The sequence below is a fragment of the Ursus arctos genome, unplaced genomic scaffold, assembly GCF_023065955.2.
Source record: "Ursus arctos isolate Adak ecotype North America unplaced genomic scaffold, UrsArc2.0 scaffold_24, whole genome shotgun sequence".
In the NCBI taxonomy this organism is placed as follows: Eukaryota; Metazoa; Chordata; class Mammalia; order Carnivora; family Ursidae; genus Ursus; species Ursus arctos.
Window position 1 is genome coordinate 18,688,207 of NW_026622919.1, and position 19,941 is coordinate 18,708,147.

The 19,941-nt window shown below is 56.1% G+C and overlaps 2 protein-coding genes across 7 annotated transcripts in view; one reads left to right on the forward strand and one right to left on the reverse strand.

Annotated features, from left to right (window-relative positions):
* The first annotated feature begins 316 nt into the window (after positions 1 to 316).
* ETV4 (ETS variant transcription factor 4) lies at positions 317 to 14,116 on the forward strand. Of its 5 annotated transcripts, none has more exons than XM_026512721.4 (12): positions 317 to 424; positions 607 to 700; positions 921 to 968; positions 7,595 to 7,648; positions 8,833 to 8,959; positions 9,294 to 9,455; positions 9,691 to 9,959; positions 11,867 to 11,941; positions 12,102 to 12,170; positions 12,321 to 12,493; positions 12,766 to 12,867; positions 13,207 to 14,116. In XM_026512721.4, the coding sequence occupies exons 1-12, from the start codon at positions 365 to 367 to the stop codon at positions 13,429 to 13,431; spliced, it is 1,458 nt and encodes a 485-aa protein (XP_026368506.2). In that variant the 5' UTR covers positions 317 to 364; the 3' UTR covers positions 13,432 to 14,116. The 5 variants fall into 5 exon arrangements, with proteins under 5 accessions (XP_026368506.2, XP_044245153.2, XP_057173943.1 ...); XM_044389218.3 differs by having other exon boundaries at positions 9,312 to 9,455; XM_057317960.1 differs by lacking the exon at positions 317 to 424 and adding an exon at positions 2,824 to 2,899 and having other exon boundaries at positions 666 to 700.
* Positions 14,117 to 15,013: 897 nt separating this feature from the next.
* The window catches only part of DHX8 (DEAH-box helicase 8), a 32,991-nt gene continuing 28,063 nt past the window's right edge, over positions 15,014 to 19,941 (reverse strand). For both annotated transcript variants that reach the window (XM_026512722.4, XM_044389217.3), the window contains 4 exons: positions 19,694 to 19,822; positions 19,316 to 19,512; positions 18,682 to 18,861; positions 15,014 to 17,799 (listed from right to left, as the gene is read on the reverse strand). In XM_026512722.4, the coding sequence (XP_026368507.2) occupies positions 17,580 to 17,799; positions 18,682 to 18,861; positions 19,316 to 19,512; positions 19,694 to 19,822 (726 nt within the window). In that variant the 3' untranslated portion in view covers positions 15,014 to 17,579. The remainder of the gene's footprint in view (positions 17,800 to 18,681; positions 18,862 to 19,315; positions 19,513 to 19,693; positions 19,823 to 19,941) is intronic.

Sequence of the window (19,941 nt, forward strand, 5' to 3'; positions counted from 1 at the left end):
GCACACACACACACACACACACACACACACACACACACGTCTTATGTAACCGAGCTTGGGCAGAGCAGGGCTGCAGAAAGCAGCCGAAACGGCGAGCCCGGCTCCCAGGAGCAGGTGGGACCTCCTTTGGCGGGAGGGGAGTGGTGGCGGCGCTCAGCTCCGCAGGCGGAAACCTCCCCATCGCCTGAGTGAGTCGGAGAAGTTTTGCTGTCGGACGCAGAGCCTCGGGACTGCCCCTCCCTACTGCCCTTACCCACCCCCACCCCGCTGCCTTCCCAGGACGGTGTGCGAACGCAGCCCCCCCCCCCCCCAGGTCTCTGCCCCCGCGCGGGGCCCGGGCGGTGCGGCCGGAGGGAGCGGCCGGATGGAGCGGAGGATGAAAGGCGGATACTTGGACCAGCAAGTGCCCTACACCTTCTGCAGCGTGAGCGCCGCGCGGTCCTCCACGCCCGCCCCCGCCCTACACCCCGCCCCGCAGCCCCTTCCCCGCGGCCCCCACGGGGTCCAGCGCTGCCCGGCCCCTGTGTCACCCCGGGACCCCAGCCCCGCCCCCCCAGACCGGGCGGCCTCAGGGTGACTCGGGGGCATTCTTCCCCGTCTCCGCAGAAATCGCCCGGAAATGGGAGCTTGCGCGAAGCGCTGATGGTCCCGCAGGGGAAGCTCATGGACCCGGGCTCCCTGCCGCCCCCCGACTCCGAAGGTAAAGAGCCGAAAAGACAAACCATGACCCTCTTCACCTCACGCACGCCGAGGGCCGATCCTGGACCCCCGCTCTATTCTCCAAAAGACTCCCCTCCAAGGGACTCTGATCATTCTCGGGCCCCTACCACCAAGGGGGGGGGTCATCACCCGGCTCGCTAGGCTCCCTCCGTCTTACCGTCTCCTCCACCTCACCTCCAATTCCATTATTCACCCCTCAGATCTCTTCCAGGATCTCAGTCACTTCCAGGAGACGTGGCTCGCTGAAGGTGAGTAGTTTTGTGACCTTTTCTATGATTGGGGCGGGGGATGCTCTCTACCCCTGATATTCCAACCTAACCCACTTCTCTCTCCCTGCCTCAAGGAACTTTGCAAAGACACCCCCCCGCCCCAAGCCTCCTTACTCCCCGCTCTCCCCAGCGCCCAATGTGGACACTTATATTGATATTTATTTTCTCTGCCCTGAGCCAGGCTTGTGTAACTAGGCCCGGGGATGAATCAGACCATTGTGTGGGGTATTTGCTTATTTGAATGGAACTTGGCCCCAGGCCCATTTTCCTGGTTGAAATTTTCATTTGCAAAGTTTGTTAGCAGCTGCCAGGCGAGGTGTGTGTTGGTGTGTTTGGGGGGTGGTGAATAAGGGACAGGAGGAGGGGGAGAAAGAGCAATTAATTTGTAACCTATCTTCAGGAGTTGCCAAAACAGTGGTTTTCGCCCCCTGGGTTCCTCTTCTTCCCAACCCCCAGCGCCTAACCATTTACTGTCTGAGCCAAAAGCACAACAAAAGTTTAAATAATTCTTTTTTGCAGCCCTTTGGCAGAGAGGGCCCAGGGCTTCCCCCGCAAATAGCCTCGATTGTAATTCTGATGGCAAGTGATCCTCCCTCCCCCTTCTCTCCCAAATACCTCTGCCCCAAGCAAATTCCCCCTCCTTTGACTCGGGTGTTTGCTAGGTGGTGAACTTCGAGCTAGCTGGGGTGGGGTCAGGAGCTCCTCTGCGAAGGGAGCCGTGTTCTCAGGGTCTTCTGGTTGGATCCCTTAGTGCGTTTTTGCGGGACCTCAGGGTGTCACTGGTGGGGTGGCAGGTAGAAGGCTTGCGGTGTTTAGACAGTCTGAGAGGGAAGGGTTAATACCCCCATTTTAGGATCCCTTTATTTTAACACTCTGAAAACCAAGAATCCATTACAGTAGGAACCCCTTTTTAAGGGCTTTTCTTTAGGATTTCCCCATCTCCACCTGGGTATCTTTGGTGATTTTTTAAAGCTCACACCCAGCTCCTCTGGAACCATGATTAAAAGCTTGAGGTAGAAGGGAAAGACCCCTGACTAGATCCTTGGAGTGAGACTCTCTGTCTTGACTACCGTGGTGTCCCCCAAAATATGTGTATTAACAAAACAACTATTTAGCATAGAGCAAATGCTTAAGACATTCTGTGGAATTCGTGGCCGACCGCCTGTATGGATGTTGGAGGGATCTGGGGGTTCTGGCAAGGGAATGATACGGCTCTTCCCTGACTCTGCAAGCCCTGGGCGCCCAGCCCTGAGTTCCAGGCAGAGTCTGCCCAGTCTGCCCATCCTCCTCCCGAGGTTCCGGAGCTGAGCTGGAGCTGAAGAACTCAGGGGTGTCAGTTTCCACGGTCTCTAAAAGACTTCCTTTCCCAACGCCTGATTTCTGTCTGGCTTGCCAGCCTTCTTGTCTGTCGGCAGAGGGTCCCTCTGCGCCCCACAGTGGGCAGCTCCCAGGGCTGCGATGTAGGGGTAGGCTCAGAGGTTGGCATTTTGGCCGCAGCTGGTCCATTTGTGCCTGGGTCTGGAATGGGAAGGGGAGGGAAAAACGCTCTCTCAACCTTGGAAGCCCCACCCCTTGGCGGTGGGGGTCTAGAGATTGTACGTGTGTCTATCCGCATGTATCAGTGTGAGGGCGAGTGTGTGTGTTTCATGCTGCTGCCCTGGGAGTCCCTGTACATTTAAATCCAGTGGGTGGGGAGGTGGGGGTGGGGATCTCCTTGGTTCCCTCTCCTTCCTTCTGAGGGAGCAGCTCAGGTTCCCAGCTGGCGATGGATGGCCAGGCCTGAGAGGGGGATGCTGAGGCCACTCGCTCCTTCTCACTCTCTCTGCGGAGACAGATGCAGCTGCCGGGGCCCTGTCCCCCTGCACCATCCCAGCACCACCCCAGCCTCCTCTCCTGCCTCTTCCCACCAGGTCAGTGACCCCCACAGCCCAGAGGGAGCTTTGGGGTGGTAGGGAGGGGACTAGCTTCTTTGGAAACTTGCCAGTGGTGGGGGACATCAGGAGGAATGGGGGCCGGAACCCAACCTCCCCACCGCAAGTTTGATTTTTTTTTTTTTTAATAAAGTCCCAATTTGGAGAGAAGCAGTGGGTCCTTGTAGTGTGGGTGGGGCTGTGAAGAATTTGGGGGATGCCAGGCTGGATCCGCAAGGATAGGGTTCTGGGTTCAGTCTGGTGTCTGGGCTTATTTAGGGGTGAGTGTGAGTGGGGCTCTGTAGAGACAGCTTAGACATCTTTGGGTTTGAGGTTTTTCTAGATAGTGGGGGGGTGTGTTAAAATAAGGCTAAGAGGGTGTGTCTGTTTCGGATGCCTGGGATCTGTGGAGTTGCTACAGAAGGGATCGGTCTGCTGTAGGGACCTGGGCTCAGGCAGGCTGAGCTTTAAGCCATATCTGGTTAGGGTCAAAATGTGCTGCTTCTGGTCAAAGGTTTCTTTCCCGGCTTGTCGGGAGCCCTCGGGGAGCCCTCAGGGACAATGACTTGGGTCTATTTGGTAGCAAGGAACATTGAGTCTGGGCCACGTTTGTCTTTTGTATGAGGCTGGGGTCTATAACGGAGAGTCTGGATTCACAGAAGCTCTGGAGGTAGGTTGCAGGGGTCCTTACGCCCTCCGATGTTGTGTGCAAAATTGTTAGGGGTGCACCATACACAAAGGAATGTGGATTTTTCTAGGAAGAGACGATCCATGGGTTTTACGAGATTCTTAAAGGGGTGGGTCTGTGCTCCCCTTTTCAAAAGGTTTACTGTTCCTAAATCTTCCTCTAAGGTCTCCAGTCCCTTTGCCCTTTGGTCCCCCCTCCCACCCCACCCTGTCACATTTGCAAGTCCAAAAAGAGCCGGTGTGTGAAGGGTGTGCATGGAGGATATGTTTTACCCGTGTGCTGCCGTGTAGTGAAAAGGAAGTAGGGTGTGTGTGAATCCGTGTGTATGCACACTGGTGCCTCAGCATGTCTGTGGGACGAGATGGGGTTAATCCCCTCCCCCAGTTTCTCCTAGCTACAATGCCTCCTTCTACATCTTTCTGTCTCCTCCCCTTCCAGAAGGCTCTTGGGGACAAATGTCCCTCCATAGATAGAGAACTGGTTCCTTCCAGTACAGAGGCTGCCAGGGTGGGGGCAGGGTAAGGGTGAGAGACAAGGCCAGTGGTGACACAATGGAGCAGAATGCCTCCCCCGCCTCCACTGGAATCCTGAAGAGGCCCCTTCACCCGGTGATTGGACCCCAGGAAGGGGAGAAGGTGATGGGGCATAGATGGTGTAGGTAGGCGGCCAGCCTGGGGTGGGCTTAGCTGCTTGGCTGCTTTAACCTCCCAGTTCCCTCGCAGCCCAGCTTGGGAGGCTCCCAAGCCCCTTCCCTTCTACTGACCCCCCTGTCGGAGGGACGTTCCCTGAAATTCTCTCCTCTCTGGGCATGATGCTGGAAGGGCACTTTTCTCATCCCCATCTTTAATCATCTGCCATGTCCCCAGGCAGATAAACTCCAGCTTCATGCCAGGATGGAGCTGGGGGCAGCCCCTGGCACAATAGCTTGGCAGCCAGAACTCAGCCAAATCAACAAATAAGTAGAGTGGCAGAGTCTCAAGACCAAACATGGTAATTAGAAATTCTCCTGCTCTCCAGGAACTCGGGGCTCCGTGTCACACTGTTCCTATTTCTATTCTTGTTGGCAGTCTCTGAGCGAGGCCCTATCCTGTCCCTTTGGTTCCAGAAGCCAGTATTCTGGGGAGGGGCCAAGCAGAGACTGGGGTTCACACCGCAGCCCGTTTTTGTCTTGACTGGTTTCTCCTGGCCCTGGGAAGAGAGCGCACCCCTTATGGGGTGCGGTCTATGTGCCAGGGGGTAGCCTTCTCTGGCACCGCTGGGGTGCGGGGATTCTGGTCAGAGCTTCAGGCCTGAGGTGGGAGGAAAGGCAAGACGACCCCTAGGGCTCTGTCGCATCATGTGAACTGGCCTGTGACTGGCCTGTGACGCCAGCAGGAGATGCCCCCAGCCCATTACCTCAGTGGAAACTGGCAGTTAATGAAGCCCCAAAGGGGGCCCAGAATGCGTCAGCCTCCCCCATGTTCTCCACCTACCCTGCCCTCGGGACCCTCCTTGCCTAGGTAGCAGAGATGGAAATGTTGCTCTTCCTGCTCCCATCACCCCCATCCTGTCAACTTCGGGGGGATCGGCTGTGGCTGGGCCAGAGGGCACATCAGGGATGAGCGTGGCCCTTGCGCCCCCGAGAAGGTTTTGCTCCTTCCCTTTATCCAGTGTTTCCCAAACCTGCCTGTTCTTAAGGGCCACCGGGGAGGCTTGTTAAAAGTACAAATGCCTGGACCCCAACCCATGCTTATGGAATAAGACTCGCCAGGGGCGGGGACTGGGAATCTGTGTGTTCTTTTTAAATGAATTCTGTGCTCGAACCTATGACCCCGAGATCAAGAGTCGCATGCTCTACCCACCGTCTGAGCCAGCCAGGCGCCCCAGGAATGTGCATTTTTAACAATATCTTGGTGATTCTTGATTTGGTCAGTCTGGGGATGTTTGCATTCGCGCCTTAGCTGTCTGTGCGTTTTTGCCAAGGGACGTTGTGTCCCGCTCATTCGTTCACTCACTTTAGAATAGTTTTCTGCTGACTTTTCCTAAGTTCTTCTTTCGCTGCCGGTGGCTTCTGATTCTTAAACCCCTCAGTCCCATCCCTCTGTCGAGAAGTCAGCTATCTAGAAATGTGTATTTTTAAAGCGCTTGGCAACTCTGGTATTCAAAGCAAGTTGATGAAGAATCCTGCCAAGCAATTGATCCCAGCCTGAAGTACCTCTTGTGAGACGGGCTTTCTCTGGAGGGAGGACCTGCCTTTACAGTTACCCTGTGTGGGGGGAGGGAGAAGCCCCCAGGGAGAGGGAAGAGCTGGTTGGTTAGGATCCCTTCCGCTCTTGCTCTTAAGTCCACCAGGAGGACTCCCACCAGCCTGAGGATGGGGTCATCGTATGTTTATTCATGTCGTCAACAAATAAAGCATTTGAGTGTCTATTCTTAGCCAGACCTTCTTTCCCCGTGCTGGGAAATCATCAAGACAGATAAAGCCCCTGACCTCAGGGAGCTTAACTTTCACGTAGAGAAGGTAGACGACAAGCCCATAAACGTAAATAAGTTAATAAGAGGGATCCAGGTAGCGGTACATGCGAGGGCAAAAATACACGTGGGGTGTGATAGGAGCCGGGAGGGACCACTTTGGTGTGGGTGGTCAGAGAAGGCATCTGAGGAAGCGACAAAGTGAGCCAAGACTTCAGTGGCCAGAAAAAAACAGGCAGGCGAAGGTCTGGGGGAGAGGAAAGGCAAGGAGAGGCAGGTCGGAGAGGTCAGCAGTCCAGACCACGTGGGGCCCCAGAGGCTGGCCAAGAGGAAGAGTTTGGGGTTCGAGGTTTAAGCAAGGAGAGAAGAGAGTGGACTTCTCTTGCAGAAAGACCGCTCTGACAGCTGCGTGGGGAACCACGTGCTGTAGGAAGTGAGCGAGGAAGGAGGGCGTCCCGACAGAGGCTCTGGCTGAAATCTCGGGAAGAAACCTCTGCTCATGGGGAGGCTGAAGAGGCTGCGGTGGGTGCGGGTAGAGCTAGGAGTGGAGCTGGTCCCCAGCCTTGTGTCCTTGTGTCCTTGATCCTTACCAGCCTTTCTCCGCTCTGCTTGTTTTATCCATCGGTTTCCCGTTGTCCATTCTAAGAACAGTCTCCTGTCTTCCGCCCCCTCTCCTTCAAACCACTCTCTTCCTGGACTATCAGGAAGTTCTTCTTGGTGTCTACCCTTCCCCTTCCTGCTTTGATCTATTCTGGAGAGAGGGGCAAAAGTGGCCAAAGATTCTGGGGTCAGGGGTGGTACTCAGCTGTATGCCCACCTGAAGGAGCTGGCGAGGCCAGGGTAAGAACTGGAAATCAAAGTCCGAAGGTCCAGCTTGGAGGCCATGACCAACTGCTGTGCTATGGCTGCCTAACCCCCAAACCCAGCTCCGCCGACGCCGGCTCCCTGGGAGTGTTCTCAGACCTCCAAGCTTGGGAAGCCTTCCCCTCTCTCCTAGCTACACGCCGAAGACATGAGGCGCGGTGACCTGCCCATGTCCCCAGCCACTTCCCGTCCCACTGCCATCCCGTTCACCTCTCCTGAGCCACCCCGTTCTCCATTCCATCTTCCTTCCCAAGTTCTCCATTTCCGGAGTTCACCCAGGAGGTTGTATAAAACACAGATTCCTGGGCCAGGCCCGGGTTCAGAATCTCCCCGTGTTAGTCTAGGTCCACAGGATGTCGTGGTAATGCCCACCCATCCCGGATTCAGCTCTGCTGGGAGCTCTGAGAGGGGGCTTTGTGAACGCTGAGGGCCAGGGTTGCCTTCACTTCCGAAAAAATGGAGGGAATAAAGACAAAGCATCTAGGAAAAGACTGGAATCTGCTCAGACAGGTTCTGGGAACTTGCCGCCTTGCCTCCAGGGTCTTAATGGAGCCCAGAGATGGAGGGCACTAGGACCTGGGGTGGGGTTGCTTTCAGGCCTAGGAAGGCTGTTTTCCCCTCGGGCTGGTGCTAATCTGCAGGGCTGCCCCCCAGGGCCCCCACCCAGACTCACCTCTGACCTCTCTCTGCAGCCCAGGTACCAGACAGTGATGAGCCCTTTGTTCCTGATTTCCATGCAGAAAACTGTGAGTGGAGGGCCCTGGGTTGAGGGAATGGGGAGTGGGGGAGGGCAGGAAATGAGTCATGGGGATAGAGAATCACAAAAGATCAACTTGTTCTCTCCTAAGGAAAAGGGGGGAAGAACGGGGCTCCCCAGTCTTGGGTTTGGACGCCAAGACCAAGGCAGTGCCTGGGAGCTGGAGACCTTGGTTCAAGTCAGGGTTTGCGCCGTCCTCGCTGTGTGCCCTGGGAGTGGACACTTCCGCTGTCCCTCCAGTCCCTGATTTCTGGAAGGAGGGGCTTAAACCAGTTTAGCAGGGTCCAGTCCTACCCTTCTAGGTTACTTTCGTGCAACTGGGGGACCCTTTTGCCTCCCAGGAGACATGTGGCTGCGTCTGCAGACATTTTTAGTGGTCACGCCAGAGTGGGGTGCTATAGGCATTTAGTGGGTAGAGGCCAGAGATGCTATAAACACCCCATAATGCCGAGGACAGCTCCCCCCCCCAACAAAAATCCTCTGGCCCAAAGGTCCTCAGCGCACTGTTGAGAAACCCCGCTTTAATGTCAGATACTCAGTTCTCAACTGTCTTCACCGTTGAAATGAACTAGGGGACAAATAATGGAAAACAGCCAACAACAGAACAGTCCATCACTGGCGTAGTAGAGAGAGAACCTCACACTCGCTCGGAACCAGCTCCGCGGCTCGGCCTGGAGGCTGGAGTTTGCGGACCCAACAGGGGCCGCAGGAAAGACCAATGTTCCTCACAGATAATTAGGAGCATGTGTTTAATGGTAGTCAGCTGACGTGCGAGTGGGCGGATAGCCAACCCGAACCAGAGAAAGAATGATCCTTTATAGCACCGAAGAAGAAAACATGTCTCTCCCTTGGAATTTTCCAGGGCACTCAGGAAAACCACAGGCCCTAGGTTGGAGGTGCTCACTCCTCCAAAGATGTTTTTGGGGGCTTAGGGTCACATTACATGTTGAATTTTAGACAGTTTCTTTGGTTAATATTGGACCTTAGCCCGATGTATAAAACTAGACATAGTGTAGATAGCCACACTGTCCTTGAAAGTGTCTGATCATGAGTCTCTGGAAACTGAGACCCAGGGAATCACCTGGCTGGTCCTCAAAGAACAGGTGTCGGGAGCTCTCCTTGCCTCCTCCGTGACCCCCTCTGGCCTTGCTCTGCCTCCTCCCGCTCCTGCAGTAGCTTTCCACAGCCCCACCACCAGGATCAAGAAGGAGCCCCAGAGTCCCCGCACAGAGCCCGCCCTGTCCTGCGGCAGGGAGCTGCCGCTCCCCTACCACCGTGGCGAGCAGTGCCTTTATTTCAGGTGAGCCCCAGCCTGCCGGGGAAGGGGAGGAGGGCGGAGGGAGGAGGGGGAGGCAGGAGGAGACAGGTGAAGGCAGCAGTGGGATGCAAGTTAGACAACACAAAGGATTTCTGAGCCCCTGGAAGGGAGCAACGGGGCTGGGGAGAGGCATTCTCAGGATTACACCCATTTTCATGAGTTACGAGAAGGGAGAAAAAGAGCTCACTTTGGGGCCCCGTCGCTCATGCCGTTCCTTTCCCAGCACCCTCTACTCTTCCTTCTCTGGGGATAAAGGGTTCAAAGATGCTCGCCCAGCTTCTCTGCCCCCTCACCCCCGTCTCCCCCTCAACTCCAGTGCCTATGACCCCCCTAGACAAATCGCCATCAAGTCCCCCGCCCCCGGTGCCCCCGGACAGTCGCCCCTGCAGCCCTTCCCCCGGGCAGAACAACAGAGTTTCCTGAGATCCTCTGGCACCTCCCAGCCCCACCCTGGCCACGGGTACCTCGGGGAGCAGAGGTAAGGAGACAAGGAGACCTACAGAACCTGTGGGCCCAGGTCTCACTGGTTCTTCCTCAATCCCTGAGTGTTCTCCAGCTGTCCCTAAGAGACCTGGCGTGGGGGAGGTGAGGAAGAAGGGACGTTGATACCCCCCTCACCCCCACCCCAGAGCCCACTCTGCAAGCTCTGCGAGTGGGGCACACAGGGACAGTTTAAGTTAATCTTCTCTTCCTTCTCTGTCCAACACATCCAGCTCTGTCTTCCAGCAGCCCCTGGATATTTGCCACTCCTTCACATCCTCCCAGGGAGGGGGCCGGGAACCCCTCCCAGCCCCCTACCCACACCAGCTGTCGGAGCCCTGCCCGCCCTACCCCCCGCAGAGCTTCAAGCAGGAATACCTGGACCCCCTGTACGAACAGGCAGGCCAGCCGGCGGTGGGCCAGGCTGGAGTCAATGGGCACAGGTACCCAGGGGCGGGGGTGGTGATCAAACAGGAGCAGACGGACTTCGCCTACGACTCTGGTAAGACATGCTCCCAGGGAAGGGGGTTGGAGGAGTTTTGCTGGGATTGCTGGGGAGGGTGGCATGCGATCCTATGAACAGTTCCATTACACCCAGAAGGTCTCCCTACAAGTTTTTTACCTGCTCACCCGCTTACCGCTTCATACATCCAACCCGCCCAACCACTCACTTTTTGTCATAGTTTCCAAAGAATTGTCATTTTTCAGTCAGCAACCTTCTGCTCAGATGAAAGATAAGAGGGGTGCAGTTCCTTGCCCTCAGGCGGCTTGAGGTTTCATAGGGAAGTTGAGGTTTATCTCTTCCTTTTTCTCTCTGCCAAGCGTTTGAGGCTATCATTACCTACTGAGACCCGAATGCTGGGCCGGGAGCAGGAGTTGTGAGGAGCTGGGGGACACAGAGATGAGTAGGATGTGTCATTGGTCCCAGTCTCCACGGAAGCTTAAAATTATTAACGGATTTGAACGAAGAGAAACATGGACCTGCAAGGAGCCAGGCTCCTAGTTCCAGCGGGAACGCAGGATTACTGTGTGGTTTCCACATTCTGTTCCAGCCTCCAGGTTGATGGAGCTGGGTACGGGAGCAGGGCTGCTGCCTGAGCCTGGACAGGAGTGAGGGGCACTCAGCCAGATTCTTGACCAGCAAGAATGCAAAGCCTCCGGGGCCTGAGGGAGGGCCATTCTCATTTAGGAGGGACCCAGAAAACCTTGGCTTCTGTTACATTGTCACCATCCCCAAATTTGAGTTTATCTGCAAGTTGGTGTGAGAAAAATAAATACTGAGATTAGAGTCGGCTCAGGGCAGGCTAGAGCTTTCGGATTTCCCATTTCCTGATGTACAGGCTTTTAGGGGCGGGGGGGAGGGGTGAACCACAAACCCCCAGGCTGCCCAAGTGAGAACCACAAGGGTTCGCCTCTCCTCCAACGTGGGGCAGACGCTGAGCCGCGCCTGGCAGCGAGGTGGAGGAAGGAGGAGGGAAATGCTCTTGCCGCTGACCTTCAAAGGATGTAGACCGGAGGAGATCTTGTTACATGCCCTTGAACTCCTGCCCCACCCCCTTCGGCTTCCTCTCAATGGAGTCAGGAATTCCATTCACAAAATGGAGGCATGAATGAGCCCACCCTCCAGCCTCCTCCCGGAGGTGTCGGGTTTCACCGTCTCATTCATAGGTGGGAGTGGAGGGGGTAGGGCGGGAAGGGGCTGGAGCTTGAACGGGTGGCTTCACGCCACCCGCCTCCTCCAGGTGGAGTAGGGCTCTTTCAATCCTAGGGAAGGGAGGGAAAAGGGAGTGAATGCGCTCTGCTGTCAGACCTGCAAAAACACAGCCCAGTGCCCACCGGCTCTTCCCAGATACAGATACATTCCGGTGTGCTCTCTCGCTCTCCCTCCCTATGGGTCTTCCCCCAGCCCCCATCCTCCTCCGTTTCCTCCCTCCCTACACAACACACACAGAGCTAGGAACCTGGCCTGCTGCACTCTCTCTCTCTCTCTCTCTCACACACACACACAGCTAGGAACCTGACCTGCTGACCGGAGGCTAGCCCATTCCAAGGGAGTCTTAGGCATGGACACTGAACCCTTTCCCCGGAGGTTCATCCCTCCCCCCACCTCCTCCCCCTGAACTCACAGGAAACAGCTGTTGCCTGGAATCCTGCGCCTTGTGCAACAGCTTTGCCCAGCCCAGCTGCTGCCGGCAGTGCCCTCTGGCCCTCTGGCCCAGACTTCAAGCCGAGAGGTTCAAGCCTTGCGCTCCCTCTGGGTGAACTTGCCTTGGGATTTGGTGCTTGGCAGGCAGCTGGGGAAAAGAACCGGAATGCAGGCTGGCAGGAAGACGTTCTCAAATGTGGGCAGGACTGCCGCCTCCCCCTGCAGCCACCTGTAACATCACCCTTTCTTTCCTCCCGTCCCAGATGTCCCTGGGTGTGCATCAATGTACCTTCACACAGAGGGTTTCTCTGGGCACTCTCCAGGTGACGGGACCATGGGTAAGGCGGCCCCCTCCTCTCTGCCAAGCCCCTTCACATTGGACGGGGGTGTCCTGCTGTCTGGGAGGGTCTCCTGGCCAGGAGTGCCTCGGGATGCTGGGGGCTCATAGCAGTGAGCCCCCCCCCCCAGATCTGAATGACCCCCAACTTCCTCCTCAAGGTTATGGCTATGAGAAACCTCTGCGACCATTCCCAGATGATGTCTGCGTCGTCCCGGAGAAATTTGAAGGTCAGAGAAGTGTTTGTGAGAGGGTCAGGGTCTTGGCCATGCCCTCTGTGTCCCCCCTGCCCCCCTCATTACCCCTGGGGAGAGAAGAAGGGGTTGCTTGGGGGACCAGAAGGCACAAACCTGACGGCCCCTGTTTTCTGTGTCGCCCAGGGGACATCAAGCAGGAAGGGGTGGGAGTGTTCAGAGAGGGACCGCCCTACCAGCGCCGGGGGGCCTTGCAGCTATGGCAGTTCCTGGTGGCCCTGCTGGACGACCCGACGAATGCCCACTTCATCGCCTGGACCGGCCGGGGGATGGAGTTCAAACTAATAGAGCCTGAGGAGGTGGGCCTCTCAGATGTCCCCACCTCTCCTCCCCACCTCTTTGGGGCCTGGAGATACTGGGACCTGGGAATGTGGCAGACGCCTCCCCATCAGAGTTGCTTTTCCTGACCTGAATTCTTGTCACACCTGGGTCTGTGGGCTGCTGCTTAGTCTGCTGGACCAGCTTACCATTTTGTACCAAGAATCTCTGGTGTTCTTTCTAACCTGCCCCCCGCCCCGTTTTTTGTCTGCTGAGCAGACACCACCATCCCAAAACTCTGTCCCGTCTCCAGGTTGCCAGGCTCTGGGGCATTCAGAAGAATCGGCCGGCCATGAATTACGACAAACTGAGCCGCTCGCTCCGATACTACTATGAGAAAGGCATCATGCAGAAGGTTGGGGGGCCAAGGGCCCAGGGATGGGAGGGGGAGGGGCAATAGCCGTGGGAAGATGATGGGGGCAGGGGAGCATTTCTCAGCAAGTGTGTGGGAGCAGATAGTGAACCAGTCAGAGGGAATGAGAAATCGTCGACAAGATTTCCCTTTCCCGAAAAAGTGCCACCCAGTAACTGCAAAGCCCAAAGTGTGGAGACATCGAGATTGGAGAACCGGAGCTGTGCAGGGAGCTGGCGCCCCCCGTGTCTGCCTGGACCTGGCCAGGCCGGGTCGTGTTCCCCCTGCCCCACACCGACCTGGAGGGAGAGCTAGGCCGACCCAGACCCTCTCTTCCCACAGGTGGCGGGCGAGCGCTACGTGTACAAGTTTGTGTGTGAGCCTGAGGCCCTCTTCTCTCTGGCCTTCCCGGACAATCAGCGTCCAGCCCTCAAGGCTGAGTTTGACCGGCCAGTCAGTGAGGAGGACACAGTCCCTTTGTCCCACTTGGACGAGAGCCCTGCCTACCTCCCGGAGCTAGCTGGCCCTACCCAGCCCTTTGGCCCCAAGGGTGGCTACTCTTACTAGCCCTGGCCGCTGCTCCCCTGCCGCCGGGGGGTGCTGCCCTGTGTACATATAGATGAATTTGGTGTTGGGGAAACCTCACTGTGAAACCCACAGATGTCTTTGGAGCAGATCCCCACTGGCCCATCAGTCGCCCCTGCCCAGACTCTGAGCTGCTCACCAGAGTTGATGGGAAGGAAAAATGGAGAACACTGAAAGTGTAAAGGTGGGGTCTAGAAGCTCCCCTGGGGGTGTCACCTCCAGCCTCTTCCCAGGTCCTGCTTAGAGGCCCAAGCTGCACTCCTCTCCCCCAACACAGAGAACAATAGTTTGCTCTGTTCTGGGGGACAACAGAGAAGGAGCATTCCCACTTTATCCTGGTGGAGAGGGTTGCATTGAGCTCCCTGGATCTCCCACTGTGGGCAGACAGAAGCCTGGATCTTGCACTCCGCTCCAAGCTGTGACCCCCCGAGGGTCCTGCTTGTCCATTCTTGGTGCTCTGTGTTCCCAGAGGCAGGGGGAGGCTGGAATAAGGACGCTGGTGTGGGGGAGGGGCTGCAGGGTGGAGGCAGGGAGGGCTGGGTTCCTGCTCCTAGGACCCTTTGCCTTTTCTCTGCCTTTTTCTAGGCCTAGGCCTGGGATTCCACCTCCACCTCCAACCTCCCCCACATCTGCCGGACCCCAATAAAGGCCCCTGCTTCTCCTGTTAGTTGTCCCGTGTCCTCTTTGCTGCCATGGGAGAAGGACCTGGGGTTGGAAAGAGCTTTGGCCTTGGGGCAGATGACCAGAGTTTGGCGCCTGGCCTTGACACTTAGCTTCACAGTTGGATTTGGGAAAAGACAGTTGACCTCTGACTTTTCCTCTAAAAATGGGCTCAGTGATACCTGTTCTTTCCCCCCGTTCTATCCCTCTCCAGGATTATGGTGTCAGGATCCTGAAATAATGGTTGACGGGTACTTCATAATCTGGCACTGGCTGTCTTCTTGCTGGGGAGGGGCCAGACAGGGCTGAGCTTGGAGGCCCTCCTGGAGCTTCCTCAGGCAGTTTGGCCTGTGGTTTTGTGACCATGACCGCACTACCCACGTCTATACCCCAACTGTGTGTCCCCCCTTCTGCCATGGCTCCAGGTTTCTGTTTTTGCTGAAGCTGGGGACGAGTTTATACAGAGAGGATCTGGAGAATGGGGAGAGAATGGGCACCTGGGCAAGAGGGTGCAGGGAGAGGCTGGAGCAAAGCCCTGTGTTCTGGCCAGTGAAGGCAAAGGACCCTGGGTCTTCGGGGAAAGGGGACTAGAAACAGGCTCCTTCCCCATATTTAGGGGACACCAGAATGCTGGGGCCGTTCTCTGTGGGTGGACGGGAAAGTCAAAGCTGAGAAAGTGGTAACACCTACGGAGGAGACCTGTCCAGGTGTGAGGGTTAGAATGGAAGGTTCTAGACCCACGCTCTGGTAAAAATGCACGCTCCAGTTAAGCCAGAACTGCAGCCCTGCTGAGGCTACGCAGGCCCAGCCCTCATTAAGGCTTGAGCAGCTTGGGTCCCCGGCCCCTAAGCCCTCAAAGGAACGGATGCCCGTCAACCACTACCACAAATAAAAAGTAACGTTATTGTTTTCCTAGAAACTGAAAACATCAACTTACTTTTATAATTTAGAGCAAGGAACAAAACATTTTAAAATACAAGTTTTAAAAAATATACATGTTTTTTTAAAAATACATAATTTAATTCCACATTAAAGCCAGACTATCTTGGTGGGAAGCTGTAGAAGTCCATGGAAACCCTGAGGTCCTGAGTTTTCGTAAAGGAGTGACAGATTTGGATGAGAAATGGTATCCACCGCCTGAGACCTGTGACCTCTATCCTCTGAAGTGTGAACACTGCCACTCCTCACAGCCCTTTGTTCAAATCTTAACCTTGGAGGGCCACGACTCCGAGGAGGCAGTCCGGCTCCGGACTGGATGAAGGTGAACCCTGGACGGAGGCGTAGAGTTCACACAAGCCGCACCGGGACAGTTCCCCCCACGTACACAAGCACACACTCAGCACGTGCGCAGGGGCAGGAAACTCCTGAGCGAGGCTCCTGCAGGGGCGGGGCGAATGGCCTAGAAGTTTCCAGCGCCCTGCAGAAGACCCACATCCTCTCCCAGGCTGTCACTCAATCTCAGGGAAATATTGTTTCAAGGAAGAGAAACAAGGGCCCCATTGTGTGGGAGCGGCAGGCAAGTCCTCCTTCCCAATCTGGCCCCTTTCTCCCTCTGAGCAGGCTCAACAACGCTGCCTCCATGCTGTTTCCTGATGGTCAGTCTGAAGGTCAGACCCCTAGCCATACCGGCAGAGCAGAGCAGTGACCCCAGCTCTTAAGAGGGGCAGATGTTCAAGGAACACCCACAGAGCTAGGGTCCTTTTTACTCACCTAACCCACACAAGATGACTAGCCCTGCTGCCTCTCACGTTGGCCTGTTAAACATGTCCTCAATCTCAGCTCAAATCCCAAACCTCCCCACCCTGTCCCCAGGGCCTTTATGATCTCCTAGGTGCCCATGCCTCCAGGCTTGGTCACTCAGTGGGGCAGGCGGCTGCCCAGCCTGGAGTCTGTTCCTGAGCCGGAGACTGGGTAGCTGGGTGCCCAGCCCCAGCTTCACGTTCGGTTTCATCTGTAGGCCCCTGCCAGTCTCTCCCCCTAAGGCCTTAAAGGTAAACACACAAAGATCCCCTGCCCATAATTACTGGCCTGGGCTTCCTGAGGAGCACGTGAACAGAATCAGCTCAAGGGTGGGGCAGGGACCTCTGTCCGCAGACGCCCCGGCCTGTATTCCTCTCTGCTGGATCCTCTCTGAACTGTCTTTAGGGTGGTCAGTTTGCTGCCCAAAGACAGCCTACATTCTTTTACATCCTAGAACGTCCTAGAGTCTCTTAGCTTCCGGTGTACAACTCAGTACTTCTGGTATTTACATCATTTCAGAATTTACTAGAATAGGGATGGGGGAGACAATGCAGGCCATAATCTCCGACGTGCCCAGTCCCCCAGGGGCGTCTCTACCAGCTCCACACCTACACCTGCTCTCCAGAAGCCCCACCACCTGGCCTGGCAGCATCTGTCTGATGTTCTTCCCAGTAGAGAGCTTCCTCAGGCACTGGGAGATGGCCATTCCCCAACCAAATGCTACGAGAAACCCACTTGGCAACAGCAGCACAGACCGGCTATGAGAAGGGTTCTGTGGGTTTTGTTTGTGGTGGGGGACGAGAGGCTTTGACCAGAAAAACCCTTTGTTAAAGCCCATCGAGGACCCCAGGGGAAAAAAATAAGAACAAAATAAAATAAAAGCTGTGACATCGCTTGCATGTTTCAAAAAGAAAAAGGACACACTGCGCGCTGTGTGGCGTGCAGAGGAGGGAGGCCGGGCGAGCATTCCGCAGCCAGCAGGCTGCATCTGTGACCACGCAGGCGCCCAGACTGGGCCAGTGGATGTGGTTAATCACGGGGCCATGCGGCAGAGCTGGCCTTGCGCGGGCATCAAGAGATAGGACTGCAGGCCTGGGCGATGCGTCACCCCCAAGCCCGAAGAGGCCCAGAGCTCTGGTTACAGGGGACTCTCCACCATGTGGAGAAGCCACCCATCTCCCCAACCCTGAGCCCAGGCCAACATCCTAACCTTCCAGCTAGAAGACACAGCCACAGAAAACCATTTCTGTTTCCTTAAGAAAATAAATATTTCTAGGACGTTAAGCAAAAGTACAGGCGCTGGATAGGGGCGGGAAGTGGGGGCAACACGGTCAGTGAGCTTCGTGGCTCCCTCCTCCAGAGTTCCAGCTACGGCATCAGGTCCTCGCTGCGTCTGAGGGTCAGATGCTCGCCACTCCCGTTCCCATCCTAGGGCTACAGGAGTCGCCCATGTCGTGGAGATGATGCCCTGTACTCCCGTGTCGGCTCTGAGCCCCCGCTGGCCACAGTGCCTTGAGGTGGGAGCGGCTGGAGGCTCTGGCCAAACCAGGCGTAAATCCGTTTCAACTTTACCACCAGGGAAGAAGTAAGAGTCAAGTTTAGAAAAGGCCCAGGGAAGATATTCAGTCACAGGACAGCTGTACCCTCAGGACCAGTTTTTCCTCAGTAAGAGTGAGTCCAAGGCCCAGGCCTCGGCCGCAGGAGAGGCAGACACGGAGAAGTCCCGCCTCTCAGCGCCGCCGGAAGGCCCGGGATATTCTCCACGCGTTGGGCTCCTCGTAGCGGTTGTACAAGGGTTCAAGACGCTGCTGCTTCTTCTGCTTGCTCAGCTTGGTCGGGTCGGAGACCTTGAAGAAGGCCGGGGCGAACTCTACAAGCCACCTGGGGTCGATAGTGGTGACCTCACGCATGTACTCCTTCGTGGTCAGCACCAGCTCGTGGTACACCACCCTGAGTGCGGGACAGACAGAGGGCTGCAGCCTCCCGCGCAGCACCCCCCCCCCGCCGGGTCCCCGGGGTCCCTGGCGGGCCTCGGCAGAGCTGTCAGGATGTGTTCTAGTCCCGGCTCCAACTAGTCTTGGCTCTAGCTAGTTAAGCGACGTGAAGCCAATCACACCGCTTCTCTGGACCTGGGTTTCCTGCTCTGTGGGACGGGAGCGTGGTTTTTCGGGCTGTCTCCACAGAACTCTGGGGCCCTGAAGAGGTGCCTCTGGGGGCTGCCGCAGGGGCTGGGGAGGCCCGCGCGGCAAGGCTCTGCAGCTCCAACCCCTCCTAGCATGACGACACCATGGGTTTAGAGCAGTTTGATGTTAGGGTGGGTAAGACTCCAATTTTTTTAAGTGCTACTTAAAAAAAAACTTGTTTAAACCGTCTCACTAGAGGCGCCTGGGTGGCTCAGTCGTTAAGCGACTGCCTTCGGCTCAGGGCGTGATCCCGGCATTATGGGATCGAGCCCCACATCAGGCTCCTCCGCTGGGAGCCTGCCTCTTCCTCTCCCACTCCCCCTGCTTGTGTTCCCTCTCTCACTGGCTGTCTCTCTCTGTCAAATAAATAAATAAAATCTTTAAAAATAAACAAACAAACAAACAAATAAATAAATAAATAAACAAACCGTCTCACTAGACGATCTCTAAGATCATCCTCCTTGGCTCTCACTCCTGTGATTTTATTTCTCTCGACTGTGCCTACCTCCAGCTTCTGCCGCTCTAGAAACGGAAGCGATGCTAGAGGAGGTGGTGCGAGTCCGGGTGAACACCTGAGCGCAAGGTGCCAGGATGGTTACACGCCCTTTCTGCCCACGACTGCCCCTGGACCCGAGTCCTGCCCACCTACCATTCGGGCTGTCTGTTGAAGAGAGCGCTGGAAGGGTGGATGTAGACCACCTGCTGGTCGATCAGCGTCCGGTAGCCCTCCTGCGGGTCTTTCTTGGCAGCGTTCCGGAAGAATCCACTGCAGATGGCCTTCTGCACTCGCACCGTGGACTTGCCACAGGAGACCACATCCAGCTTGTGCCTAGCAGGAGAAGAGATCAAAAGAGAATGAAGATGCGAGACTACTCCGCATTCACAGGGTCTATCTTCTGGAATGATGGTGCCCGGGTCCCCAGAGTCTTGGGTTCCCCTCTTCCAGCCCTAAGTGTACCACAGGGGCAGCTCTACAGCGGGCAGGATGGATGCAGGAAGAGCCAGAGATTTTATTAGATTGAGCCTATAATGTTCCAGATACTTATAAGCAAAGCATTCTTCAATTACTAAGAAGTAAACTGCTTAGGAACTTTCTGAAATGATTCTCAGTTGCCCCCTGCCTGGGCGGTGGGGGGGTGGGGCACAACAAAGATGGAAAAGCTGGAGGAAAAGGCGAATGTGAAGAGCCTGTAACTTCTCATCAGGTGCACAGAGAGACAGACGAACAGACCGGATAGTCAAGCAGGCTCCACTCAAACACGGGGCAAGCCACCAGACGTCACCTGTCCATTATGCCCAACATCTGCTTGCGAATATCCTGGGCCCGGCGCAGAGAGCGAGCCTGGATAAAGTTCTCGTAGCACCACGGGTTGGAGAACTTGTTGTTCTTCCAGGAGTTGTACACGGCCAGCAGGGTGAGGTGGTCCCCTTCGGTCTGGTGGAACTTGGCTTTCTTCTGGTCTGCGAGGGCTTGTTTATCCTGCCAAGAGGTGGGACGGAGGATCATTTTCTGTCCAACGGCTACTATGTGAGCACTCAGCAGCTCCAGAGAGGCCTACCTGGCCCTGCCGAGTGTCTACGTGAAGCACTGCAGTGACAACAGGCTGATGTTACCCACCGTCGCCACGCCCTGCACCTGAACGTGAGCCTGCTCTCCCTACCTTGGGCCTGTAGAAGACGTTCTGCACCGACAGCATGGACACGATGGTTAGCATCTCCTCGCTGCAGCCCAGATGCACGGACATGATCAGCATTTTGCACAGCATGGGCTCCAGAGGGAATTCTGCCATCTAGAGGGAGAAGTGGAGACTGCAGTTGCTGCCCCGCGGAAGAGCCATGCGACACTGAGGGTCTGAGGGGGTAACACACCCAGAACCTTTACCCGAGCATGACGATATGAACTGCCGGT